A 27,194-nucleotide genomic window follows, 5' to 3' on the forward strand; every position below is an offset into this window, starting at 1 on the left:
ACATAAATTAAGGAAAATCAATTAATTCATTTTTCTTTGGAATAGGAAACATGCCAAACAATGTCATTCATATTAACATACTTGGCTTTAGGAGTATAGTTTTATAGTTCTTATTAGATGATATATTTAATAGATATAGCGTAGTCTTCAACAAATACTCTCCTCTTGTGTATGTATGACCCCAAAACATTAATGGAAGGAGAGAAGCAAGTGCATGTTAGGAAAAGGAGTAGATTTATGCCCATTTCTCAAAAGAACCATTATATGAAATAGATAATATATCAAGCTGACACAAGCACAATAGAGGGCAGTCTCAAGAATACTGAAATAATTTTGAAGGTGAAATTTAGGCCACACTTAAAGCCTAAAAACTAATAGCGCAAAGGCAGGAACCAAGATTAAGGACCCTTCAGTTCTAAGCATATCCACCTAGAAGACTAAACCCTATTGTAATACAAGAGTTGATGATTTTGAGCTAGGTGTTTGATCACATCAACAAAAGGAAAGAGCAGAAAGAGAAAAAATTATTGTTTAAAAATGTTTAAAGATGTTTTATATTGATATCAATTTGCACAAAGAGTTGATAACTTTTCCAGGTAAAATCACGGCATTGAAAAAGAAAAAAAAATTCAAATATTATGGTTGGTTGGCAAACTACCATGAAGTAAAAAAACATTATTTGAGATAAATATAAACTTTGAAATCAGTTTCACAACTTGATCATGTAATGCCAAAACAATTCTAATATAACAAGGATATTTCTCCAAAAAAAGAATCGAAAAGAAAAGATAACAACAGAAAACAGAAAAAAAAGTTATTACCGACCTATTCCTAGGGGTCCATTTCAGTGGCTGGACAGTTCTTCAAAATTCACAAACTGACTGAACACTCCAGACCACCACAAAATAACTTAACTAGTTCCAAAAGGAACAGCAAACACAAAATAATAATAATTGCGGACTGAACTTAATTTTTCCCATTTGAATAGCTCATAGCCAAGTAGAAGAGCCTACTCCAATTAGAATTCTACACTGCTATCAATATGCAGAATTACTCACCATTAGAATATGTTTTACTATCTACCACATAAAAGCATCCTGTTGGACACCAAAGCTAACTTCTATGGGGCAGATCAAACTTTCGATCAGTCACGTTTGAATTATGCAATACTGTATGAAAACTATTTATATGATATATACATAATTTGACAGCAGTACATAATAGGTAGATAACCTCAATAAAAAGAGCTTATAAATTTTCTATCAGTCATAATAAGTCAATTTTCGCATAATACTTTTTACGAAGTGAATATGCTCTCTTTACCAATAAAGAAAATCAGTGGTAAGTTTTCAAGGTTCGCATTGTGGACAGTGTTAATCTAGCCAAAAACAAACTTGTTGACAAGTAAACATCTTCAGGAACTTGATCACATTATCCATGAAGTGGGAAGTTCTATATATGCTACGAACAGCAGAAAGTGCTTTCAGCCACGACCATGGCATTGCAGATATCAATTTAATGACTTTGCAAGGAATGCACATATGAACACGGAGAAAAAAAAGGAAATACTCATAAACCCAGAATTAAAGGGGTAAAGGCACCCAACAAAATATGGCCTCACAATACAGCAACAATGAGTTGTATACTTTTAAAAATGATCTCCAGCCAGCTTGTTGCTATTGTTTAGCTCAAAGGCATAGGAAAAAAATTATGCAACTATGTGACACAAGCCTGAGAAGCATACTGAAACAGGCAATTTTGTATGGGAAACATATGCATTACAAAAATACTTACTCGACATGTTTCTCTCATCCTCTCTATCTGCTCCGGCGTCTTGATCTTTGAAAGCAACAATGTAAAGATAACATTAAACAAATTTCATAAGAATATCCACCTGAAAACCCAGCTATGATATAAGTCCCAATTCACACTTACCTCCACAATATTCTGCAAGTCACTATTGGGCTCAATTTTGGGGATACCCTGCCAGTGTGGGTAAACAGTATGATAAATACAGTATACTTTTAAGTAAGGGTGAAACAAAGCCCCCTCATATGAAACAAGCAAATAAAAAGCAAAAACTAGATTCTTCTCTCAACAAAGCTTCTGCATTTGCTTACCAAAGTCTCGAGCAAACTCATGAGTAAAATAGAAAAACAACTACATAGAAAATGTATGACCCATTTTTATTTACTTGCATCGGATTGATATAAGGGCAATATGCTTCTAGCCACAAGAGTCTGCCTTCAAGGTGCATATCAAGTTCTATGTGTAAGCATGTGTTTGCAACACAAGACGAGGGGTATGGAGCACATTTGAGCAAGTTGTGCACAAAGTTCAACATGAGAGGATGGGAGTATGGTTTAATTTTGAATATGCAAAGATGGTTAGCTGTTGTAATCAGGTAATTTAAAATGACAGGATGATTTTCATATCGGTGCTAACACCGGTTCAGGCTTGGAACCTTGCGACATCTTATAAGAAACGCAGTGATGAAGCAGTCTGAACTAAATAACAACTCTATATATAGGTGATATCAAGAACCCTCTTAAACTCAAAGATCCTAAGATCAAACATGACAGACTGCAAAAATCTTGGTGAGACAAGACTCTGTTTGTATATTAGATGCAGTGAGTGCAAGTATAATCAATAGTCAACTTCAATTAAGTAAGCTCTTGTACATCATGATATGTTTTATTCATCTGATAGTGTGATTTGATTCTGGGATAATATTGCACAATCATAAAATCAGATAGTAATCCATGACCTATGGGGCAAATACGATACCAAAACCTACTCAAAAAGAATGAAGAAAAGAAGTTTATTTATTTTTCTGCACCAACCTAATAATACAGAAGTCATACTCCTCATGCATCAGACTCAACCACCCATTCACCATTCATATCTGCACTAGGATATCCCTCATTTTAGTTACTTCTACTCTCCTCCATTCATAACAATAATAATTACAACCATCTCTACTGCATATAATCCAATTGTCCCACTGATTGTGCAGGAGACCTTGGGGCTCTCACTTTTGAAATACACTCCTCTTACAAAAAAAAAAAAAAAAAAAAATTGAGAGAGCATTGGAAAGAGAAAAATAACTTTACATGAATCAAAAGTCGGATTATAACTATCAACATGCGAAGATAAACAATTTTATGGTTAGAATTCTTGATGGAATCACTATTATTTATTGTATGTTTCTGCCTATTGAGTATATCACTTCCAACACCAGAACATTTGTTTTTAAAAAAATCAAAAGAATGAAAGAAACCACTTTATCTCAAAATAATCCAAACTCTAGGCAATTGCCAAACCAGATTTTGAGAACCACTACGACGACCTTAGCTGAAATCCATGCAATACACCAATGGAGTCAAAAGTAGTCAATTGAAATATGTACTAAATTTCTATAGCTGACGTGTGAAGACAGAATTATGCCTACGAAAAGGTAAATGACGTGTTTTGCCCAAACAATGTGTCTAGAATTTAAATGAACTTGGGAAGTAAAGCTGGGAACATTCAATACTTATCAAGAAATCAATACACTCCACCATACTCAAATGTAATGCAAAAGATCGAGAAAGGTGCCTATGAAACCATTAGGCAGAACTGCCTACAAAGCCAAGGCAGCGAGCTTTTTTCTTCTCTTCTTTTTTTTTGGCAAAATGGCACAATGTTAAAGAAGGCAAAGGCTTTGGGCAAGTCAAATATTCTTTAACCGAAATGCATAAGCCATTTTATAACAATAAAATGGCAAAATGATAAATGGCATGCTAAGCAGACCAAGGAAATGGGCATTGTGTTTAGAATTAGACTTGGTACTGTACCTAATTTTGGTAAGCAAAGATCTCCTATTGCATATGCCAGTTGTGCGCAAATCTCGAAGGAATGGTATCAAAAGGCTGTGAAAGCACAAAATGATTGTGCTTTGATGTCCACAACTCCATATTAAGTTTCAAATGTCCGATGGCATGTGCCTTCATAACTAAGAACACCAATTAGTCCACATGTCATAAAAAACTAATGGATATCCATTGCTTCCGTTCCATTGGTTGTGAAAATAATTAAATATTGACTGTGTGCCTAGTGCCTACAATGGACATAAAATGAAAGTAAAGGTCTGCACCTTGCAAGGGAGGTTGCACAAACCTCTCTATGAGAGATGTGTGCTTCACCAAATATAGAACCATCTACACACCCCTAAGCATTTTAACAGCCTTGCCTCAAGGTGTGAGGCAAGGTAAGCCTCCAATAGACCTCTTTTCAACAATGCTTTTGCACTCTAGAGAGCCCCAAGACTCATAGTGCATACAGATATACAGCCAGTCAACATTTAAAGAAGAAATATGTACTTATTACTAAGTACATTCTAATTCATTAAAGTACACCTCACTTCTTTCTTCCACTTTCATGTAATTCTCTTTTGTGACACCAACATGGTCCGTAGAGGTTGAAAAGCATGTGTTTGAGAAGATGATGCCCAAGAGCTTGGACTATAAATACCTCAACAATTCCATATGAAAGATCTAGTTTCACATTTACTTGACAAAAAAGCTAAGGTCCCCTAAAAGAAATTTGGATCGATACCAACAGTTGCAATCTTTGAAGCGAGGTTCACAATGACAGTTTAGTACCCGTGCCAGTACCATTTTGGCATAGTGTTAGTATAGGTTGGTTCATGGTATCGAGGACTTGGTACGTCCTCCCATGCTATCAGTTCACTACCATTACGATATATCGAGGACAGGGCTGTAGAGTCGGGTATTGGTAAACCATGGTGTGAAGGGTTTACAAATTATAATTAGCACCTGCAAAGAATTTTGCCAAAACCATTCCTATACACACAGCATCCAATGAGATTGTGAAAGGCCTTGAGGCTAAAAAACTATAAAAACATAAAAATAAAAAAATAAGGCACATAATTAGATTGTTTAATACAATTTCTATCTATTCTATGCATCGATAATCATGGACCACAACAATTTTGAGAATATATAAGCAATGGCACCCAAATACGGCCATCCTTGGGTTTTTCACCATGTCCCCATAGGGACATGATATAGTACATCAGATACAGTGTCATACACTAAGGAAAAAGTTTTTCAATAGTCCAAGCTCACTCCCAACCCCATGGATTGCCCAAATCATCCCTTTCCATCTTTCCACCTCTGTGCAATAAGCCATAAGGGGCAAAAGAGCCCAACTCTCCTTCTCTATCATCCTTCTTACCTAGGTGAAGCGTAAAGAAGGAGGGAAGGACATGGAGGAAAAAACAAAGGAAAGAAAGGAAGAGGAAGAAGAGTCATGGTACTTACCTGATTCTCCTCTTCGCCTCCAAGGCTTTGCCCTTTGAGTTTCCCCTTCAAGTACCCCTCTTCTCCATCTTCCACTATCTACTTTTCTCCTTCCTCTCTTCTTCAACCAGGGCAGTCTATGACTTCTGCATTATCCAACCGTACTACTGCTCTGTCCCCTTTCTTATGGCATGCTAAAGTAATGCGAAAGTCTCCCACAGAAAAAGTTTCATGACTGAGGTGTAACTTTTTAAATAATCCTCTCATTGACAATCAGCACCATGTCAGGTACCAGCTGTCAATAAGAGGTCAGAGTTACACATTGATTGGCTACACCTAGGAGATTTCTGCATGTAACCCTGTTCTCTTTCTTCTAATAGCTTTGAATACTTAACTTTCAGCCATTGCATCATCACCGCAATATCACTGTTATTTTGTATAGATCACGAATTGCTTTTGGTCAATTTCAATGTCTCATTGCTCGGCAATAATTTATTATAGGTATATCTAGTCATGTCCCTATCTGAATTTCTCATAGTTGCCATTTTGCATTATTCGGTTGCTTGGACACTTGACACCCATGTCCTGTGTCCAGGTAACGCTGCCTAAGATTGTCAAACAAGTTAGATATAGTAAATTGACAAACAGTAGCCACCTATGTAACCACTTACATCGGTATATGTATTCTTTGGACTGTCACATACCAATGCATAACAAACAGTGATATTGCCATTCATAAAGCTCCAATGAATGAGGGCAGCAACATGAGCCAGTGAAGAAAGGCATTAAAAATGCAAAACATCAGAATCATTCTCTTCCTTTAAACTAACCCAACCATCCCCAAACAAGAAATTTTGGGAGCAAGCAATGAGAATAAAAAATAATTAAACTCACATCAAGGGCCCAATCAGGTTTTTCGATCCCCTCTGGCACCAAACAATGCTTTGATATTGGATATGGCCTTAATGGTCTGCAAGAACATAGAAGGCATTTGTTTATTGCCACAAAATAGCACAAGATATTCTCCACAAGTACAAAAGAAGAGACACAAGTAGGCCCCAGAAAGTGTTTTATTAATCAAACAAGCACTAAAGTGATGAGATATCAAAAGAGCAAGGAATGAAGTACAATGTATCGTGCCTGTGCCAATTAGAACCTAGAATGACATGGATATCTTATAGTGCATACACTGGCATTGAAAGAAATCAAATTCTGTAAAGAAATTCACTTTTGGCATGCCAAAATACTGTTCCATATTCAATCTTTCTAAACACAAACCAGTTTTAATCGCTTTATAGCACAACAGACATGTTGTCAACAGATAAACAAAATTTTAAGTAATATGCAGATACGTATGATCGGATGATCAAAAATCATCATAGATAACTGTGACAGTTGCAATATAGCATGTGCTTAGTTTGTGAATCAACTAGCTTCCTAGTTTAGGCAACCAATATTATGTAAAATGGCTTCCTAGCCACCCACCTTAACAACTTGCATCATGCTTGACTATTGGAACATGAAGGATGACATCAATTTATAAATTAATACTAAATATTGCCAAGTTGGTACTTCCCATCAACTAACATTATCTTATTTGATATGTCATGTTTCATTTTATAGGTACATGGAGGATATTCATGAATTAATACTAAATGTTGCAAAGTTGGTGCATCCCATCAACTAGTTATATCTTATTTGATATGTTATGTTCATTTTGTAGAATATGGCCACTTTTTTCTAGATTCTCTTTGATATCGATTAAATTTTTCACCTGCTTTGACCTCCAGGTGTCTGCCCAGGCACCGAGGTCCCAGACTTCTCTTCTCATCAGCCACCCACAACACTTTAGAAACTGTAGCAACTATTTGATACATGAGAACACAAAAAAACTTTAAACTCAGAATAAAAACCACACAAGGGCATGTAGCTACACATTAGCAACATATTTTAATTGTTGCATAATATGTTGCATAAACACTTAGAGTCTATGAAAACTGCAAATTTGTAGTACCATGGGAACAATATATACCATGGTCAGTTTGATTTTTAAACTTTAACTAAATATGGAATGATAATATTTTAATATTTGTTATTATCATGTCCAATCTATAACAAACCATCTCAAATTCAAGAGGACAAAAAAAACATGTAGGGAAGAGTTTCAGGCCATCTAAACTAGAAAAATGGTTGTTAAAGATGGTCGGGGATAAAAAATCATTATGGGAAATTAGAATGCAGACCTGTGTCATTACATATCATCCTGTACTACGCAACTCAAAGCAATAAACACTGACATAGGCTGATAGTCACTGATGTGAGCTAATGCAAATAGAATAAAGGTATGCATACATCTAACATGTCAATAACCAGTGAGCATGATCCATATCATGGAAATGAAATGAAATAGATGGGCAGTTATAATATCCTTGCAGAAAACAAAGATTTCATGGCTTCCTAGGTAGTTTGCTAAGCAATAAAGTAAACATGAACATGCCCTATTAATTTCTTTTTCCATATTCATCTGCACGTCTATCACAACATGAATGAGAATTTGATGAACAGCTATCTTTTCTATAAGCAGAATCCACACTTCATTTGCATCTTTTGCCAGCTCGCATAACCATAACCATCCACCCTTATCCCCAGAATTCAGGGTTAGAGTCATGGGTCCTCATTCACCAACTATTCTTATTTAGAGCCACCTTTGATGTTATTTCAAGATTTTCCATATCATCCATATATGGTGGACATATTTCAACTTGAATTTTTCTGCATTCTTGTAATTTGGATCAATATTTCCACATTAATTCATAGTTGTTGATATCAATTAAGTAAATATTCATGATACAGTAGTGCACCATCAGATCTACTCAATTTGGTTATTCAATCTGCATTGATTTTTGATGCCAATGTAAATTTACAAGTCTATCCAATGACCAAAAGGATTTACAATGACTCGAGCATATCATACGGCCAATCATCCAAATGAGAAAAGATAATTACCCTGTCCAATCAAAATGGGGAAGCACAGATGTTCGAGTCTGGCCTTTCTTTAAGCAATATAGCCAACCCTCTTGAGATTGTTCAGATGGTGTACTTGCTATACCAGTTGCTAACTTCGACTTCAGGTGCACTGACTTATGAGAACTCCAGGCTGCCTTGAAGCAATCCTGCGTGCTGCAAGCAATAATAAGCAGAACATTTTTTCTTGTCAAACAGAACTCCTAAGTGTGTGTAGCAAGTTGTTCAAAATGAGTCAATATAGGAGGAAAAAAAAGGAGAGCCAATGCTCAGGGAAAAGAGTTATTCAAAAAGCCTGTGCATCTATGCCTACAAGTACAAAAGCACAAATATGTTCAGGTCAACAATGTTACTACTTAAGAAAATCTCATGACAGAAATTAAGCTTTTCAGATCTCATTCTTTGTTTAGGGCATGCATAAGTCGACATCATGTACCCTGGAAGGATTTTAATCCAGGAAGGCTAACCTTATGGAAATAATTTGGTATCCCAGGACATATAACTGACCTTCAGCATAGCTGTAGGAATGCAAACTTGGCTGCATGCAGGTTGGCTAAAAAGTAAACAGCAGGGAATGTATTATATTTAAGTGATTACTTAGCTCAATGGGTGTCAACTGTCGTAGATTATTAAGCCTGTTTCAGTTTCTTTTGAAATGTGAATTGGTTACACTTAAATCACTTTCAGCTCTGAACTGAAGAATTAGAATCCTCCTCCATTATTTTGATATCCTTGCATTACCCTATTTTTGGGTAGAAAAGCATTACAAAGATTCAAATTTTAAGCAACATCAAAAGAAAAGGTGACGACACGAAGCGAACTAACTATCTTCAAAAGAAGATTCTTCATAAGGTTATCATAGAAATTAATTCAAGTACAGAAAGTGGAATTAGTACAAGTTTGTAATGAATATCAAGCAATCACTTTCAAACAGTCTTTAATTTCTTCCTCATATAGTTTGTGGAAGACCTTCCTGCCATAGGATGCAGAATGTTGTAAAAGGCAGGATTTATGAGCTAGACATGCATCTAGGTGAAAGGCTCAAACCCATGGAAGTATCACCACGGATTCATAGTTTCTGTGTGCGTAGCACACCATAGCTCAGGTGGAAGCCACAGAACTTCTGGATTGGTATGCTTTTTGAGGCATGTAGATTTTAGTTACCTACAAGCAGGTATCAATTAAGCAATTAGCACCATTCTTTCTAGAAGTACTTATAAAACATTAAGCACTAAACAAAAGATAGAACCCAGGGCAGGAAAACTTAACGAACCAGAAAGCAGCACCTTCTCGAGGGAGCTTTAACTCCATGCATTTTGGACATCTGTGAACAAGGGCAGGCAGATAATATAATGCATTAGACATTTTTCAAAGGTATAAGCATAAGTATCAATGCTGGCATTTAAAAGGTTAAGATCTCTAACCAAAAAGTTATGAGCAAACAAGAATAGTTACCATGAACTATATATATGCAATAAATGCAATGAAAAAGGTTTTTGACAGCACAAGAGACAAGGTCAGCAATGCAGCCCATTTCTCATCTAGTTAAGGAAAGTATTTTAGGTTTCAACAGATAATGGATGATGGATTTTTTATGTTGGAAACCCCCTCCCCCCTCCCTTCGCCCTTTCTTAGTTTCTTCTTCATCAATAATTAGATCAACAATGGCAAGACATTAAACATGGGAAGAAGTCTAAAAATCAGGATTAAAGAGACAAAGACCAAAGTCTGTGAGTGCAAGTTGCATTATCACAGCCAAGGATGTAAATAGCCTTCAACAAAGGTCAAGATCTAAAATAGTGGCTCCATGCACGATAAGAAGGATACTGCAGGGAATCATGAGAATAGAGTTCACAGGATTGGAGATATGAAGGCTATGTTTCTCTCTGTCATTTTCCATTAACTTAAAATAAGAATGTGAAACTAAATAAATATTGGCTACACATGGTTGTTCAGATAATTAGATTACTGGATTGAGGATCTTGATGGCTTAATATTTTAAGTGAGATGCCCTATAATTTGGAGTGTCCATGTACAACAACAAAGTAGATTTCATAATTCCAACCGAAAAATAGAACAAGAGTCTCACAAAATGTTTCCATATGATATATGCTTCCTCATTTCGTCTCCCAAATCCTTCACCTCCCTATGACATCCCCCCACCAAAAAAAAAGAAAAAGAAAAGAAAAAAGAGAGAGGATAACTCCACTGCAACCCACTTCCCTATCCAGGAAGGAGATTGTAAGTAAATAAAGCATGAGTTTAGTGTGCGAAGGAAGGAGGTGAAAGCAGAAGCTTCTTTCAGAGATTTGCTAGTCCAAGCAGAACTTAAATAAAGAATCTTGTCTTAATGAAGATTGGCACAGCAACAGGGTTCAAAGGATTGTTTTTATCGGAAAGGAAGAGAATGTTGCATGTGTCCATTAACAAACACCTAAAGGGGACAATTGACATCCTTACAGGGTTAAAACTATCCACTTGTTCCTCTCGAAAAGGAAACGAAAGTATCTACTTGTAATCAGGGACTAAAGTGCCCTTCTATATCTTACCACATCTGCAATATATATTGTGACAGCACTCCAATATATTGTGACAGAAAATGCATGAGGGTAAGCACTTCTGAGCTCTGCGTGCCCGTCATTAACATGTCGCAGCCCATGTTGATGCATATCTCTTCAATAAAGGCCACGATGTTGCTGTATGGACTTGTACACCACTTTCTTGTTTATGCCTCTGCTTGACCATCCTAAACATCATATTTTTCTACTCTGTGCTTAAGAGCTGTTCTTGATTTTTTTTTAATCTTTTTGAGGGTATAAAGCCCACAGGACATCATAACTATAAGAAGTTATCACTTTAAATAGGACTGCAAGTTAGAAACCAAGATCATTTATAGCATATAAGCTTTTCATGGTTCTATTGCTACTATTAGCATTGGCAACATGTGTAAATCACTTAAAATTGAAATATTATTGCTTAGTTTTTATCAATGAATACAGAACTGTCCCGAACCGCCCGGTTTGGGGCATTCTGAGCCATGCCGGCGACGGACCGAATGGTTATAGCTATGATTGGAAAAGGGCGGGCTCAAATTTTAAATGAAGTCGGCAGACCCCTTACCGACTTCACTTAATTTTCAAAATAAAAAAAGAGGCCTTGACGGACCCTGTTTCAAATGACCCCTTTGGGGCCCCTCCTACGGCCCTCCCTCCCTCTCCCTCTCCCTCTCCCTTCCTCCCCCTCTCTCTCTCCTTTTCTCTCTCTCATTCTCCTGCTCCCTCACCCTCTCTGTTGCATCGATACGGGCTCGGCATGGAACGGCACAGGGGCATATTGAACCGTGCAGCCAGCCGACCGGTACGGGCTACCGGCATGGCAAATCTTGGTTTTTATCATGAATTTTTGGCTTATTTGTGTTCCCAATATGTAAAATTGTTGTCTTGATAGGTTTTATAGATTAGGTAAAACTATATAATGTATAGCTGAAATGCAATCAAAGAGATCTAGATGATTTTTTGTTTTTGAGAGAGAGAGAGAGAGAGAGAAAATAGGGGAAGCTGACATGTATAATAACTACCCAAGTTTGAATACTTAAAGATGCAACACCCAAGCTCAAACCCAAAACATCTGGTTATTTGCCCACAATTTACTAGATCGAGAATAATTTGTACACCAGGACTTTTATAGGTTAGTCAGAAACCATATTTGTTTATTACAAATGTCTATATCTTAATATAAAGCAAAAATTAGTTTGTGTTTTAAAAAGATGAACAAAGCAGTGCATCTTAATTCATAAATTGCAGTTTTTCCTTATGGATGTGTATGTTTCTATGCCAGCACATATAGACATGATACGACATAGAGTATGCATACCATGTCAGTCCCTAACTTTCTTATAATGACCTCTCACTCAAACAGAATATGATACATTCATGTCAACTCACTCAAAATGAAAGACTTAATCTAATCTCTAATTCTCTGTATTTTGGTCATAAGTACCACAACAATTCTAAGGGAGCTAAAATCCCAAAACCAATGATGGCTTATAACCACATACAAAGGAAACTAAATAAACTTATGTCATTGGTTTATCAATTAACTTGGGATCAATTGTGTCCTATTCTCCAAAAGATGGTCTACAACCAAATTGGACTTGTTGAATTTTAATATATTTGCAATCTCCTTTTCATTCTTCATCATTAAGACATCCCATGCAAGAGATTAGGAAGATAGTACATTATCATAGGACAACTTAAAAGTTAACATTTATTCTCTCGTAAAGGGATCGGCATTCACAATAATTTACATTATTCAAACATTCTTATCATATTTTAGTGAGGCTACCATGAGGAGCAACTTATATATCCATGGGTCAATTAGGTAAGGCTACTTTAGGAATTTGGCTAAGGGATCGCTAATACTGCATGCAGGATGGTCCTTGAATACCGAGTTTCGAGTTATGGATCAAGTCCAAAGTAGTAAACATAAATGAAATCCTTAGTCATAGGTTGATTAACAGTTAGTTAGAAAGGATACTACCTCCCTTGCTTAAAACAATCAAAACATCGATTCATGCCAACCTCTTGAAATGAATCCTTGGAGTTCATCAAGTTAAACTGAGTGTCATTGCATAAAACAGGTATGAAGATTTATAATGTATCTTAACTAGTAATCAACCTATTACCATTATCTATAATGTCATTTCATATAAAGTTATAAACAACTTTGAAAGGTAGAAGGAAATTAGAGTGGCGAACAATTTAGGTTAAGAAGAAGTGAAAAAGAATTAAATTCTCAAAGGATAAATAGGATGTGGAAATTAATTGTATTGCGGCTGATTTTTTTACCGCTTTTGTGAAGAAGGCAGTTTTTCGTGGCAACAAAAAGTTGAGAGGAAACTGATCTGGTGACCAAGCATCTTACTAAATTAAGGGATGTGGAAATTAAGGATAAGCATCTCCGTGTCATTATCTATTCTTGACCCTCTACTCTCTACAAAAGTAATGGGTGATGTTAAAGATCAGGACCTTGTGGGAACTTCATTACAACTTGACAAGGGTGCACATCAACTCATTGAACTAGCTTAATGGGAGAAAAAAAATATACTTTTATACCTAGATTTTATAATGATATCTTAAGAAAAAATAAATAATAAATGATCAAAAATAATGCAGTGCCACTCAAAACAACAAATGATATTATACAAAATGGTACTAACAACCATAGGACTGAACTTATAGTTACAGATACAATATAAAGTTATGAAAGAGGTAATGAAAAATGTAGCAATAATTTCTCTGAGCCAATGAAGATTTTTGCCAAGGAGAACAGCAATGAAGGCAACTTTCATGCTTGATAGTTGATGTAAAGAGGAAGAAAGATAGGGAAACCTACTGCCGTATTTATTCACATAGAAGAGGCAAGCAATAGGAACACTTTTATATGCAGCATCTCAAATGGTAAGAAATAAAGGTGTACTTGTAGAGTACATGCTAAAGATATAAACCACAAATGTTTTGAGAATTTGCACAACCATCCATGGCAAGACAAAACAAACATTCCGTAGGAGCAAACAAAAAAAGCAATGACTTTCCATGGGCCAAAAAATGTGGTTCTGAATGTGATAAAGTTCCAAGCAAATATTCATGTCATCTAACAAGCTTCTATTGGGAAAGAAAACTCTACATACCACTAAAGTTCAAGCTTTCATAGGAGTTCCTGTGAACAAGTTTCTTACTTATAACAACCTCCAAATCAGTAATGTAGCCTTGCTAGCTGTGCTCTAGAGAACCTATTTTCATAGCAGTTTGCAGCACAGCGACTATTACTCTTTGAGCTATATTTAATATTGCAATATTTGGTAAAGAATTTCTTCTTATGAAAACTTAAATAGCTTTCAAATGTAAGTCATGTCAAGTAGGGTTTATCATGCCTGCTGTTTTAGTTGGAGGGCGAGCAGGATAGGCAGGGGGCTCTGGAGAATGAGAAAATGAAGAATATTTTAGAAAGAATGAGAAGCAGCACACACTATGTAAAAGCGCCAAATCCAATTCATTCTGATGCAGTAAACACTTTAGGGACCTTAATGCAGTGTCAAACAATTTAAAGATTCACTGCACCAATCAATCTTGATATTGTCATATATTATTGAACATGCCGATCTAGTGGTTTATTTTTTGGTGTCATTGGTTTCTACCACTTTGTTATCACAAACCATATCTTGTTAGTTGTTACCTAATTCCATTGCCAATACCACGACCACCCAAAAAAAAAAAGATAACTAATAAATTCAAAATTTCTGCTTGACTGACAAGCATGAAACCTTACATCCTGTGATAAAAAATAAAATAAAACCCATGTCAAGACATCATCCTCCGAATTAAGCTTGATTACAAGAAAAATAAAATAAATAAGAAAATTCAAATGATCATAACAATGGCCAGACATATCACATCCATTCAATCGTTACCAGTTATCCATATTATATACAGTCAGGAATAAAAATAATGAAAAGTCTTACTGAAGGTAAGCAGGTTTTCCACAGCGAGCACAAGACAGAACTGATTCAGCTGGTGAGCTCGAACGTTTGTCCATCGAACTGAATTCTAATAATAACTGCATCAACAAAGAATTACCCTACCGCTAGATCACGGAATAAGAATTATCTAACAAGCATAAGCAGAACAAGAATTCCCTATTACATCAAATGGTTACCCAAGAAAAAAGAAAAAAGATCACCTAGATTTCTACCGAACCAGCTCCGGTAGCAGATTTAGGTGGCCCGCCTTATACCTGGGTAAGAATCAAGAAATATCATTGCAAGGAAAGAATCACAACAAAATCTTAAAAACAAAAAACAAACGACTCTCAAAGATATCAACCCGTAGCACTTTCTTGAAACAATCGTCCCGTGAGATTCGCAGGAAATAAGAAAAGAAATCAAGAAAAGTACCAAAAAAAGAAAGAAAGTGGATGCTCGCACTCCGATATAAAAGCAAAGATGCTTTTTCTTGATGAAAGAAGAAGGTAAAGAACAAAAAATAAAGAAAGAAAGGAAAACTTAAGGAATGAAGAATAAGGAGAAGGCGGCGGCGAGCTTCCATACCGGGGATTTATGGCGAGAGCCCTCCTTATCTCCAGGTAGAGATCGATCTTGCGATGAATTTACTTCTATTATATATGGATTCGGTCTTTAAACGGAGATGAGGCGAGGGATAAAGAGGCTAGGGTTGCAGAGGGGGGGAGGGAGGAGCGCCGAGGGAGGAGACTGAACTCCAGGTACAAGGGTTCTCGAGAAAAAGAATGAGAAAAGAGGGAAAAGAGGCCCAGGAATAACAATATAATAAATAGCAGATTAATTTTAGAATTCGACACGCGGTGCACAAAAATGACCGCGTGCGCTGTAATACTAACCTTCTGTGGGAGTTATATGTAAAAATGTCTCCGGTATTGTGCTTGCCGATATTAATTCAGGCCCCACGTACTGACTTACAACAGGTTATTATTTTGGGGTTTTTTTTATAAATATCAAATTTTGCATGAATAACCTTTCAAAATTGATGTTTGTATGTATATCCTCATAAAATACTTGTTTTACTATTTTACTCTTTTTTATCCTTATTTTTGTACATGTATCCATGCCATCTAACGCCATTAAAAAATAATGATTTCAAATTAAAATGATTAAAATATTTTTAATGAATAAATATGCCAAAAAAAATATTTATAAAATTATCGTGATGGAGAATAAAAAAGTAATTTCAAAATTTTATTTTATTTTTAATTAAAATAAATATGGTTTTTATTAATGGTATTTGAAAAAACGTTATATTAGGAGTATTTGTGCAAAAACAGTGTTTTATGAAAATATAAAAATAAATATAAATTTTAAAAAGAAATTTATGTAAATTTGAGTTTTGAGGAAGATATTTATGTAAAATAAATTTTGATTTTTCTGTGTGTATTGTGCCCATGTTGCGTCTGATTCTTTGGTGTTACGTGGCAAGTTCCTGGACAGATTGCAGCAATTTCTCTCTCCCGCAAGTGCATGCATCCGACCTTCTTTGAAACCTCACGGTTGGTTCACCGAGGGAGAAGAGTGTACCCTGGCATGTACCTCGAATAAGCGCCAAACCGGTTATGTACACATACATTTAATAGAGGGATTTTGACAGGATAGTTTCCTTCTTTTTCTTGTTTTTTTTTTTTTTTTGCTTGGAATCCTAAATGATCTCTTTTTTATTGGTAATACAACTAAATCACAGATATGTCCCTTAATATTTTCTCCTGCTTACTTTGATGGTGGTTTTCTGACGGTGTGCTTTTCTATTTGGATTTTTACATCTGAATCTTTATGTGGATCTTTTATTGCAGAAATTTGCACTTCTTTGTACATACCTCTGATTTGTAAGTCTTATGTGAACATTATATTTGTGGCTTATTTTCAGGACTTGTGATTATTTTTGCTTAAAATTTAGGTAGAATTGCAAAATCAAATCCTTATTCTCTATTTTATTTAGCCTTTAAATATCTAACTTTAAATGTTTATTGAAATTCCAAAAGTTATACTTTGAGAAACAGTATTTTAACTAGTGATGGGATGAGTGGCTTTCTAAACATTCCGTTTTGTTTCTGTAAGAAAATAGGACCACGATAGGGACAATACTCCATGAACGCAAAGAAAGAAGAACAAAGAGGAAAGAAGTCATGGTTTCGAATCCAGCAAGTCAGATTTTTTCAAAAACAAAAAGAAGAATAAAGAGAAGAAGAAGAAAATAAGTAAAGAAGAATAAAAGGATTGTACAAAAAAACAAAAAGAATAGGAGGGAAAAAAATAAAAGAAGGAAAAAAATTTAGAAAAATAAGGAAGAAAGGGAGAAGAAAGTAAAGGACGAAATTAGAAAGAAAGAAAAGAAATAAGAATAAAATGAAAGAAGAATAAGAAAAAGTAAAAAAAAAAAGGAAAGAGAGAAAGCAAGGATAAAAGAAAGAAAAAGAAGAAAAAAAGAGGAAAGAATTGAAAGGAAGGATAAAAGGAAGAAGAAAAAAAGAGATAGAGAGAGGAACAAATGAAAGGAAGAAAGAAGGGAAAGAAAAGGAAAAGTAAAAGAAACAAAGAGAGAGGAAAAAAAAAAAAAGGGAAAAAAATGTATGATACCTACTAAGATGCTTAAGTGAGATGACTAGCGAAAAGAGATAGGATAGTGAAGCGTCCTCTTCTATGAAGAAATCAGTACACCCCCACTCACAGGATTTAAATCTTTGTAAAAGATAAATTTACTAAGAATTTAAAACCTTAGTAAATTAAAAATAAATTTTATGAATGATTTTTATGTCCCTTTAAGCTCCACTCATCCTCATAATGACTGGATATTGCTTAAATGGTTTGCAGATGTTTTGCTCATCCTTGTATTTTGGCTGCATGGAAGTAAAGAGATTAACTAGATCAGTTATTGGTTGGGACAAGATTGCTTGCTAGATTAACTAACATGTTGCTAACAAAACTATTGTTTCTTGTATTGTTCCTAAGTGTAATAATCTAATTTTGGCAGACTTGGTACAATGAACCTCAATATATTCAGGTCCAGAATATTGTGATATTTTTGAGAGAGCAAAACTTTGGTATAGCAGACCTCAGTATGTTACAGTGTTGTGAAAATCTAGTATGCGAATTGTTATGCAAACTATTAGTTATGCTGCAAGCCTCATGCACTATATATCGTTTCACTTGTTACTGTGCCACCACTAAGCAAATTTAAGTTTTCCCCAGGCCTACTCTTATTAGTCCTCTCTGCTATGTTCCATTGATTTTTTCTTATTGCATGTATGAATTCCACAATTTATCTCATATTTATTGTACGAGTCTACTTCTTAAGTAGACTTTTGTTCTTATATATATATATATATATATATATATATATATATATATATATATATATATATATATATATATATATACCACCAATACTTCTTCCTAAGATTTCAAGGGCTAAAGAACGGTTATCGTTCATCCAGTGCGTGCGTGCGCGTGTATTTCTGTGTTTCTGGTTGTTGTTGTCATTAGTTGTCGATAGTTGATTTTTTTTTTTTTGAAAATTGATAGTTGAAATTCAAAGACTGCTTTTGCTAAGGTGGAGGCAGGGCCAAGATCATTTCATTGCCACTTTGTTGGAGGTGGTATATTTGTTTAACCTGATTGAAATAAGATGGATATCTGTAGTTGACCAAACATTCCAGTATTTTCCTTGTCTCACAAGTACTTTCAGATGTATTGTGTTTAGAAATATTTTCATGGACCTTGGTGGAAAGGCATTACAACTTATCCTTTTTCCAATATTATCGCATAGGTGATAGCTAAGACATTCACCTCATAATTTGTAATTAATTTTTCATAAGTTTCATTTGCTGCTTATTTGCCTTGGACGCATAAAACAGGTGCAAAGCTGCAATGTTCTAAATTCCTTGCAAAACTTACCTAAAATGTTTGAAAACAACACTGATCTAAAATATCATTGCAGATTGCTTCTTGTGTTCTGTTGCTTTATCTGCTCCCTCGGTGAGCACTGATATATAAGAAGTTTCTCCAGTCTTGTCTGGAAAGAAATGATGTTATTTGAAGTCCTCACAGTAAGATAAAGAAAGTGCTTCTCACTAACTGAACCTCTTCGTAGAAAGTTTAGAGCCAACTGAGATTCATAAAATTTGGTTCAGATTCAGCCACAAAAAAATGAATGAAGCGGAGAAAATGGTGATCTGCTCCTGCAGGTGCCCAACAGCACAAAATCCATTGCTGATTGAAATATAATCAGCATATATTGTATCATTTACTTTGAATCTAGACTAGTATAATGCCTCTACTAAAGGACACTTGTGTGATCCACTTCCACTTTTGCACATCCCACATAAAAATGGAGGAAAGATTTTGTTGGAGTTTTTAAACATATAAAAAAAGTTAAATTTTAAAAAATAAAAACCAATCTTATCCCCTATGTGTTAAGTATTTCGAAGGCTTTAAAACTCTTTTCTTTTTAATCCCACATCACATATGTGGAAGCAAGTCTTATTTCTCCACAAATTTTATCCCAATCTTATCACCAAAATTAGGTTTAGTTTTATTATTAATTAAATAAGGTAAAATTTTGATTATTTAGCTTTAATGCCCATCTTATTTCTCCACAAATAACCCGGTCTGGGTAAATGCTGGGGTACATGCCGGGCCGCACAAAATACTATTCAACAATAATATATATTTTAACTTCAGATTATCCATAGGATGGAAAAACTGTACCATATTAGAGCTGCTCCTTGGTCCATTTTAAAGCCTAAAGATGCATGATTCTGATTCACCTCAATTATGGTGATTCTAACCTAATTCTAGCAATCAAAATGACTAATTAAATTTTAGAATATATATCATATATACGATTTTGAAGTGTTGTATGCTTTTTGTATTGTGGCTAACCAACCATGGACCAAAGAATATAGAACATATATAGGACCCAAAATTTAGGTATTTGGCTTGATAAATTTTCAAATAAGCATAAAAAATATTCTACCTTTTTCAATAATACTATTTCATTGTTGGACAAAAATTTGAGATTGTCATAATTTTATTAGTCTTCATATCTTCACTCCACTATAGATATTCTTATATTTAGAAAATATGTTACTATGTAAGTTAACTCTTAGTTATAGGATAGAGTGACAGAAGAAGCGTACCTTTCATGACTACGAGGGCTAAGAAATTTGTAATAATAAGATGGAAAGTATACCATCAATCACACTTCTTTTGATGTGCATTTTAGATGTTAAAAGGTGCCATAAAAATAATCATGTGCACCCCATATCTAGAAGTTAGTAAAATTGAAATTAAAATGATGCTCAAGAAAGGATTCAAACCATCTTCATCATCCCAAAAATCTTTTAATTTAAGATCACACCTAAAATGGCTTGCTTTAGACTGATTGTAGGTTCACCTTGGCCTAACCGGATTGATAGGCATGACAAAATGAGAAAATAAATATAAAAAATTTAAATGGGAGAAAATAAAGATCAAAAAATAGATGTTAAAGAGATAGAGGAATTGTCAGACTGAAATAATTCAACCTAATTTGATCCAGCCAGCATGGCTTCTCAAAAACATATGTAAATACAAAATTAATATAATAATGAGGATAGGATTTGCACTTCCCATCATATGTTGTATAAACAATATATAGGGAAAAAAATCAAAAAAAATTCTAATAATAAGATGGGAAGTATATCATCAATCATACTTTTTTTAATGTGCATTTTAGATGTTAAAAGGTGCCATGAAAGCAATCATGTGCATGCCATATCTAGAAGTTAGTAAAATTGAAATTAAAATGATGCTCAAGAAAGGATTCAAAGCATCTTCATCGTCCCAATAATCTTTTAATTTAATATCACACCTAAAATGGTTTGCTTTAGACTGATTGTAGGTTCACCTTGGCCAAACCGGATTGACAACCATGACGAAATGAGAAAATAAATATAAAAAAAATCAATGGGAGAAAATAAAAATCAAAAAATAGATGTTAAAGAGATAGAGGAATTGCCAAAGTGAAATAATTCAATCTAATTTGATCCAGCCAGCGTGGCTTCTCAAAACATATGTAAATGCAAAATCAATATAATAATAAGAAAAGGATTTACACTTCCCATCATATGTTGTATAAATAATATATAGAGAAAAAAATCAAAAATTAGCAAAGTCGCTGGAGGAAGGGCTTGAACCTTCGACCTTGTGGTTAACAGCCACACGCTCTAACCAACTGAGCTACTCCAGCTAGCTGGAGCACACTTTGTCAAGCAATTGATTATATTGAATAGAAAACTTATAAGAAACATCCGGAAAACTTGCAAATCCGGCTTCGCCCCCAAAACTATGCCATATGAGCCCATAAAGAAAATAAAGGTGGAACGCTCCTGTGCAAGAGGTCTACTCCTCATTATGCAAGATAATTTTAAAAAGACAAGGAAAGGAACGTGTTAGCACAAGTCAATCAAATATTTGTGATATCGTTGGAGAAAACATGAGGTTCCCTGAATGAAACCTCTGAGCTGTATTTGTTTGTTGCAACAAAAATTTCTCAACTGTTGTATGATTCTCAAGTTTCATTGCCTGATATTCTCTTATTTATTAATTTTATTATTTATATGTATTTGTGTGTATGTGCATGTATATATAGATATGTATGCGTGTAAAATAATCCAAGGTAGGTTTAACAATTGTATCACATGAGAAATCATCATTCTAGAAATTACATGTTTCTCATTGCTCGACCTCTCTTTCTCTCTCTTAAAGGCTCGAAAGATAACATCAATTGACTCTTAGATTGAGGGTCCTCTCATTGGAAGATGTAACAATCCAAAATCTTACCCAAAATGGCTAGTATCTTTTTATTAGAGGATGTAACAACCCAAAATCTCATCCAAAATGGCTAGTTGGAAGATATTTTTTGGGGTTCCTTAATTCTGTATAAGTACGCAAGATCTTTCTGACGAATAATTGATATGAGACTAAACACACGCTCGCATGGGTCCTCACATACTCCATTCGTTTAAGCCTTGACATCTTCGTTATGCTAAGGGTCTAAATCCATTCAAATTTAATTACAAGCACCATGATCGGCCCGTAGTTGGCCTCAATGAGCCTATGCTACGGTGTTTCCCTAGTCCACATGAGCTATAGGCCGGGTCTGTTCTAATACCATTTGTAATAACCTAGGATCTTATCCAAAAAAGATAGTATTGGCAATTTTTTTTGGGATTTTAGTCTTGTATACGTATCTAAAATCTCTCCGACGAATAACCGATGTAAGACTAAATACATGCTCGTATGGACTCTCATAGAGGATTTAGATCACATTGTGAATATGGTTACCATTCTACTACTTGGTTGAGGTGCCAATGTGGCCAATCTATCTAATGGACATTCAATTCTCAAAGTACAATTTCGAATATGTGATTGGTAGTCCTCTTAAATGACGCTATATGTCTTTAATATATAATCCCCATAAAATAATGATTGTTCTTTTGAGAGAATTCTTGTCAAGACTTGCAAATTAATTAGGATGCAACTCTTATAGTAATCATTAATTTTGCAATCCTTAGCCCAACATCAACATTGAATAATAAGTTGCATATTTTAACATAAAACCTAACTTTTTAGCATAATAGCTTTAGCTTTTCAGTCAGTTTGTAAGTTAACATTACATTATAAGTAAGGCCATTGAATGGATGCTGAGCCACATATGCATTTTTTTCCTTCCCTAATAGCATAAGCTTTTGAAATCAAATGGTTTATTAACATCATTTAAATTAATAATATTACATCAAGAATATTTTTCCATTATGTTGGACAAAAAATACTATTAATATCAGGAAATTATAGGTTTTGAAACTTAGTTGAGTCTAAAGATAAGTAGAAAGTCAACAACTAAAAGAGCATATCATACAATTTGACAGCGCAAGCATATCATACAATTCATGAAAAATTAATTATTCAAATTTTAAGAGGCTAAGGGAGCATATCATACAATTTGACAACGCAAGCATAGAATGCAATCTGATGCACGTTATAAAATATCTCAATATATACCTTGTAGAATTTCTCGATACATATATATTGCTTGTTCCATAAACATGCTTCATCTACTATAGTGAACTTGTGTCTTTATTGCTTAAAACAACAAATTAAGCCTCATTCTCAGTCTTATAGACATCTAAAACACAAATTGACAAGTCACAAGGCGAAATTTTGGTTCATATTTAATATAATTACCAAGGACACCGTTCACATCCGTATATGTGCCAAGCCTTGATCAGATTGCATAAAAAATCATTTAAACGTTCTTACTTATATGTTACCATTATTTCAGCTAGGGTTTCTCCCATCTAGTTCTCAAAAATTCACATCTAACAACTTTACACATAGTCACGAGGGGAGAAGTTTGATATGAATTAGCAATCCTCAATTTGGTGAAAAAGAGAAGAGTGCTATGGGGTACTTGCATGCACAAAATGTTTCATAACTACAGGAGGATTAGTGTAAAAGTTTTGAAATATAACAAGATCGCTGTGCCGAGTTGCCAAACCAAACAATTTAGTGCACACTTAAACCAATCACTCAGAGCTTCGTCCAAGCTAGCTAGAAATATGCTATCTTAATCCACAATTTTTTTAACAATTTGCCATTCTTTCTTCTTTTTTCCTTTTTCTTAGTAGCAACTAAACCGGCCAGGCTGTCATTGTTAACTAGAGATTAAAGAAAGACAAGGGGGAATGGTGAAAATGGTACTTTTCATCGCTTAATTGGGTTCTACAAGTTGAGCTGCGAAGACGATGCACCATCCATGTGAGCTGTCCATTGGACGCTTTGCTCGAGGCTAATAACTTCATCGTTTTTCTTTCGTTGGTTATAAATCAAAGTTTATCCATACCTAAACAAGCATGCTTAGTGAAGTCTTGCGCCCGTACGAAATCGCGGTAGCTGGCCGGCAGGTCACGTTGCCGCTATTGGCGGGCCGGTTTCTTCTGTTTGACTTCCACGTTGCTCGGCGGCCAGCCTGTCTCCGTGCCTTGCGTTTCACTTCCCAGTGAAGACCGCATCTTTGGATGGCCAGCTGTGCATGCAGCGCGGACAAGGCTCTTTCCGCCTCAAGAGTCAAGACTCGTCCGCATCTTATAAGGGCGGCGTCAACGGTCCCGTTAGTACGTCATACCAGCGTCGCCGGCTGTGCATGCAGCACGGACAAGGCTCCTCCCGCCTCAAGATTCGTCCGCATATTATAAGGGCCGCATATCCTGCAAGGAAGAAGACCGGAGAGGGTTAGGAACAAAGCCATCTATATGTGCAAGATATATCTCAAATATTTTGATGGAAGCTTCCGATCTAAGTTAACTACCATTAACCAAAAAAGTTGGTTCCAATTTAAGTGTCAAAATTATTTCTTGCACCACATACACCAAGATAGCGTGGTTGTGCAAGCGTACGATGAATAGAGTTCATAGAAAACGAGACGAAGTAATTGGTGTGACACATGACCACATGGTGTAGGGTGTAATTTCTCTAGGAGTGCCTATGTTTATTTTGATTTGTTTGTGTTGATTCTGGCGCCCTATCTAGAAGAACTTAGATGTATTGTGCATCTTAAGATTTGTATGTGACAAATGATGTAATACAAGTGCTGGCACATGCGTACGTTGAAATGATTATTTATTGAACATGAATATGAAAATACGACATGAATCTCAAAATATATGATGCACTATATTATGATTCACTAACATCTCTCACCTCACCAAATATAAGGAATGATATATAGACTTTTAGCTTTCATATTCGAGTTGGATTAGATCAACATGCTATTCCAAAATTTTATATAAATGTCAACTTGATCGAGCTTAAGGGCATGTTTGATGCGCGATCGGAATCGAAATAGATTAGAATGAGAATCGGATAGCCATGTCCCCAGCATATTTGATTTATGGTCGGAATCAAAATCGGAATAAAATTTGAATACTAGAAGAGAATAGAGATTGGGTTTAGGAGGATTGAGACATTGCCATTCTTTTTGGAATCTGAATGGGACTCCTCTTAACGAAACAGTTGGAATGAGAGTCAATTACTCTTATTTTTATTTTAGAGTCCGACTTTTTCAAACTAAATATATCCTAAAATCCTTGGACCCCTTCCTAAGCATTTCATAGTCGATCCATCTCGTCCCATTTAGGTGCATGTTGACCAGTCCCTATTGCACCCATGCCTACAACATTCCACTGCATAATAATCAAATCAAATTGATCATCTTCTCGGCGATCCTTGCCCACGCAAGGTAAAGACAGACAACGTTATAAAGCCCGCACAGCCCAAGCCTCTACCCTCTCCTTACTCGCATGCCTCGTCCTACTCCCTCATCATCAACCATGCATCTCATCTTATCATTCCTACTATTCCTCACTCTCATTTCCTCTCTCCCATCTCTCTCCCTCTCCTTCCCCGACTCCAAACCCATAGAATGGTGGTGTCGCAGCACTCCCCACCCACACGCCTGCCGCTACTATCTCGCTCACTCCAAGTCCCCTGAACAACCCAAGGACGAACACCAATTCTACAAGCTCCACCTCCAACTCACCTACGACCTCACCGCCCGCGCTGAGGGCCACCTCGGCCGCCTTGGACGTCGGTGCCGCACCGCGCCCGAGAGCAAGGCCTGGTTCGATTGCTGGAAGCTCTTCGGCAACACCGTCCTCCAGCTCAACCGCACCCTCCACCCCCAAAAGCCCACCTTCACCGCCCTCGACTTCCAGACCTGGCTCAGTGCCAGCCTCACCAACCTCGAGACCTGCCGCAAGGGCTTCGCTGACCTTGGCGCCTCCGCAGAGATCATCCACCCAGTCATGCACTACAACATCTCCGACCTCATCAGCAACTGCCTCGCCATCAACCAGCCCAACGGCACCACCAACACCACCGCCGCTGTCGACGTCCCAAGCTTCACGTCGGTCGCCAACAGGAAGCTATTACAACTTTCAGCTCGGCCCAATTTCATCGTGGCAAAAGACGGCTCCGGGAACTTCCGGACTATCCAAGCGGCTCTTGACGCCGCCGCGGCATTACGGTCTCGCACACAGAGCGGCAAGATCGTGATTCGAGTGAAAGCCGGAGTGTATGTTGAGCACTTACAGGTAGTAAGCAGTCTGAGTGATCTCACCATGGTCGGCGATGGCAAGGGGAAGACAATAATTACCGGTAGTCGGAGCGTGGCTACAGGCTCCACCACCTTTAGCTCCCCAACTTTCAGTACGATTTAAACCTTTTGTTCTCTCCCTAAGCTTTAGCAGTAGCTTCAGTGGTGTAGATGACTAACCATTGCATAATATGTACGTACGTAGGTGTGTTTGGCGATGGATTTATAGCTAGCGACATCACATTTCGCAACACATTCGGTCCAGGATCTCAAGCAGTGGCACTGCTATCAGGATCCGATCGATCCATTTTTTATCGATGCAGCTTCGAAGGATACCAAGACACTCTCTGTGTCTTCACTCAGAGGCAATTCTACCGAGAATGCGACATCTACGGCACCGTCGACTTCATCTTCGGCAACGGGGCGGTGGTGCTCCAGAACTGCAACATTTTCGCCAGGAGGCCCCGGCCGGGCGAGTCAAACGTGATCACCGCACAGGGCCGGACCGACCCGAACCAGAACACCGGCATCGTGATCCACTCCTCCGCCATCCTCCCGGCGGCCGAACTCTTGCCGGTGCGCGGAACGGTCCGTTCATACCTTGGCCGGCCATGGCAGCAATACTCGAGGACAGTGTACCTCCGGAGCTCCATGGATGCCATCATCGATCCAGCCGGGTGGCTGCCGTTCAACGGTAATTTTGCACTGAATACACTGTACTACGCCGAGTTTGGGAACACTGGGCCGGGGTCGGCGCTGTCACGGCGAGTGACGTGGCCGGGCTACCACGTGATCAAGCGGCCGTCGTTGGTCAGGCAGTTCAGTGTGGGGCGGTTCATCGCCGGCAGGACGTGGATACCGTCCACCGGCGTGCCGTTTAATGCAGTTCTTTGATGTCAACACGTCTGGTCATTGTCATTGTTACCTATTAGTTTATAACTAGGAAAGTTGGCAGCGTTGAACTGGAGATTAGTGAAAGGAGACCTTCTCCTCTCACCATTTATAGTTTTACTCAATTGATCTAAAAAGTTGGGAGCGTTTACTCTATTTATTTGGGTGGGCGTGCCATGTATCCACAAGTTCTACCGTTTTTATTGTACTAAATCGACATTCATAATACTAAATGGTATGGCGCCACTCAGGCTTCTAGACA

The 27,194-nt window shown here is 36.6% G+C and overlaps 2 protein-coding genes and 1 non-coding gene across 5 annotated transcripts in view; 1 reads left to right on the forward strand and 2 right to left on the reverse strand.

The window, feature by feature from the left end:
• Window positions 1-15,729, reverse strand: part of MAP1A (methionine aminopeptidase 1A) — a 32,174-nt gene extending 16,445 nt beyond the window's left edge. The window contains exons 1-8 of one of the 3 annotated variants that reach the window (XM_039121068.3): window positions 15,433-15,729; window positions 15,066-15,119; window positions 14,848-14,925; window positions 9,601-9,651; window positions 8,310-8,483; window positions 6,198-6,273; window positions 1,936-1,983; window positions 1,795-1,839 (exon numbers count right to left, since the gene is read on the reverse strand). In XM_039121068.3, the coding sequence (XP_038976996.1) occupies window positions 1,795-1,839; window positions 1,936-1,983; window positions 6,198-6,273; window positions 8,310-8,483; window positions 9,601-9,651; window positions 14,848-14,921 (468 nt within the window). In that variant the 5' untranslated portion in view covers window positions 14,922-14,925; window positions 15,066-15,119; window positions 15,433-15,729. Of the gene's footprint in view, window positions 1-1,794; window positions 1,840-1,935; window positions 1,984-6,197; window positions 6,274-8,309; window positions 8,484-9,600; window positions 9,652-14,259; window positions 14,302-14,847; window positions 14,943-15,065; window positions 15,120-15,432 lie in introns of those variants that run through there. The other 2 variants (XM_008814132.6, XM_088718625.2) reach the window with 2 other exon arrangements.
• Window positions 15,730-21,062: 5,333 nt separating this feature from the next.
• On the reverse strand, window positions 21,063-21,136 carry TRNAN-GUU (transfer RNA asparagine (anticodon GUU)). Its single transcript has one exon. It is a non-coding gene; the product is annotated as a tRNA-Asn (tRNA).
• Window positions 21,137-25,219: 4,083 nt separating this feature from the next.
• On the forward strand, window positions 25,220-27,194 carry LOC103712206 (pectinesterase). Its single transcript, XM_008798669.6, has 2 exons — window positions 25,220-26,154; window positions 26,247-27,194. The coding sequence occupies exons 1-2, from the start codon at window positions 25,248-25,250 to the stop codon at window positions 26,933-26,935; spliced, it is 1,596 nt and encodes a 531-aa protein (XP_008796891.3). The 5' UTR covers window positions 25,220-25,247; the 3' UTR covers window positions 26,936-27,194.

Source organism: Phoenix dactylifera, chromosome 3 (assembly GCF_051530095.1).
Source record: "Phoenix dactylifera cultivar Ajwa chromosome 3, Ajwa_hap1_PhDact_Kaust_v1.1, whole genome shotgun sequence".
Classification (NCBI taxonomy): Eukaryota; Viridiplantae; Streptophyta; class Magnoliopsida; order Arecales; family Arecaceae; genus Phoenix; species Phoenix dactylifera.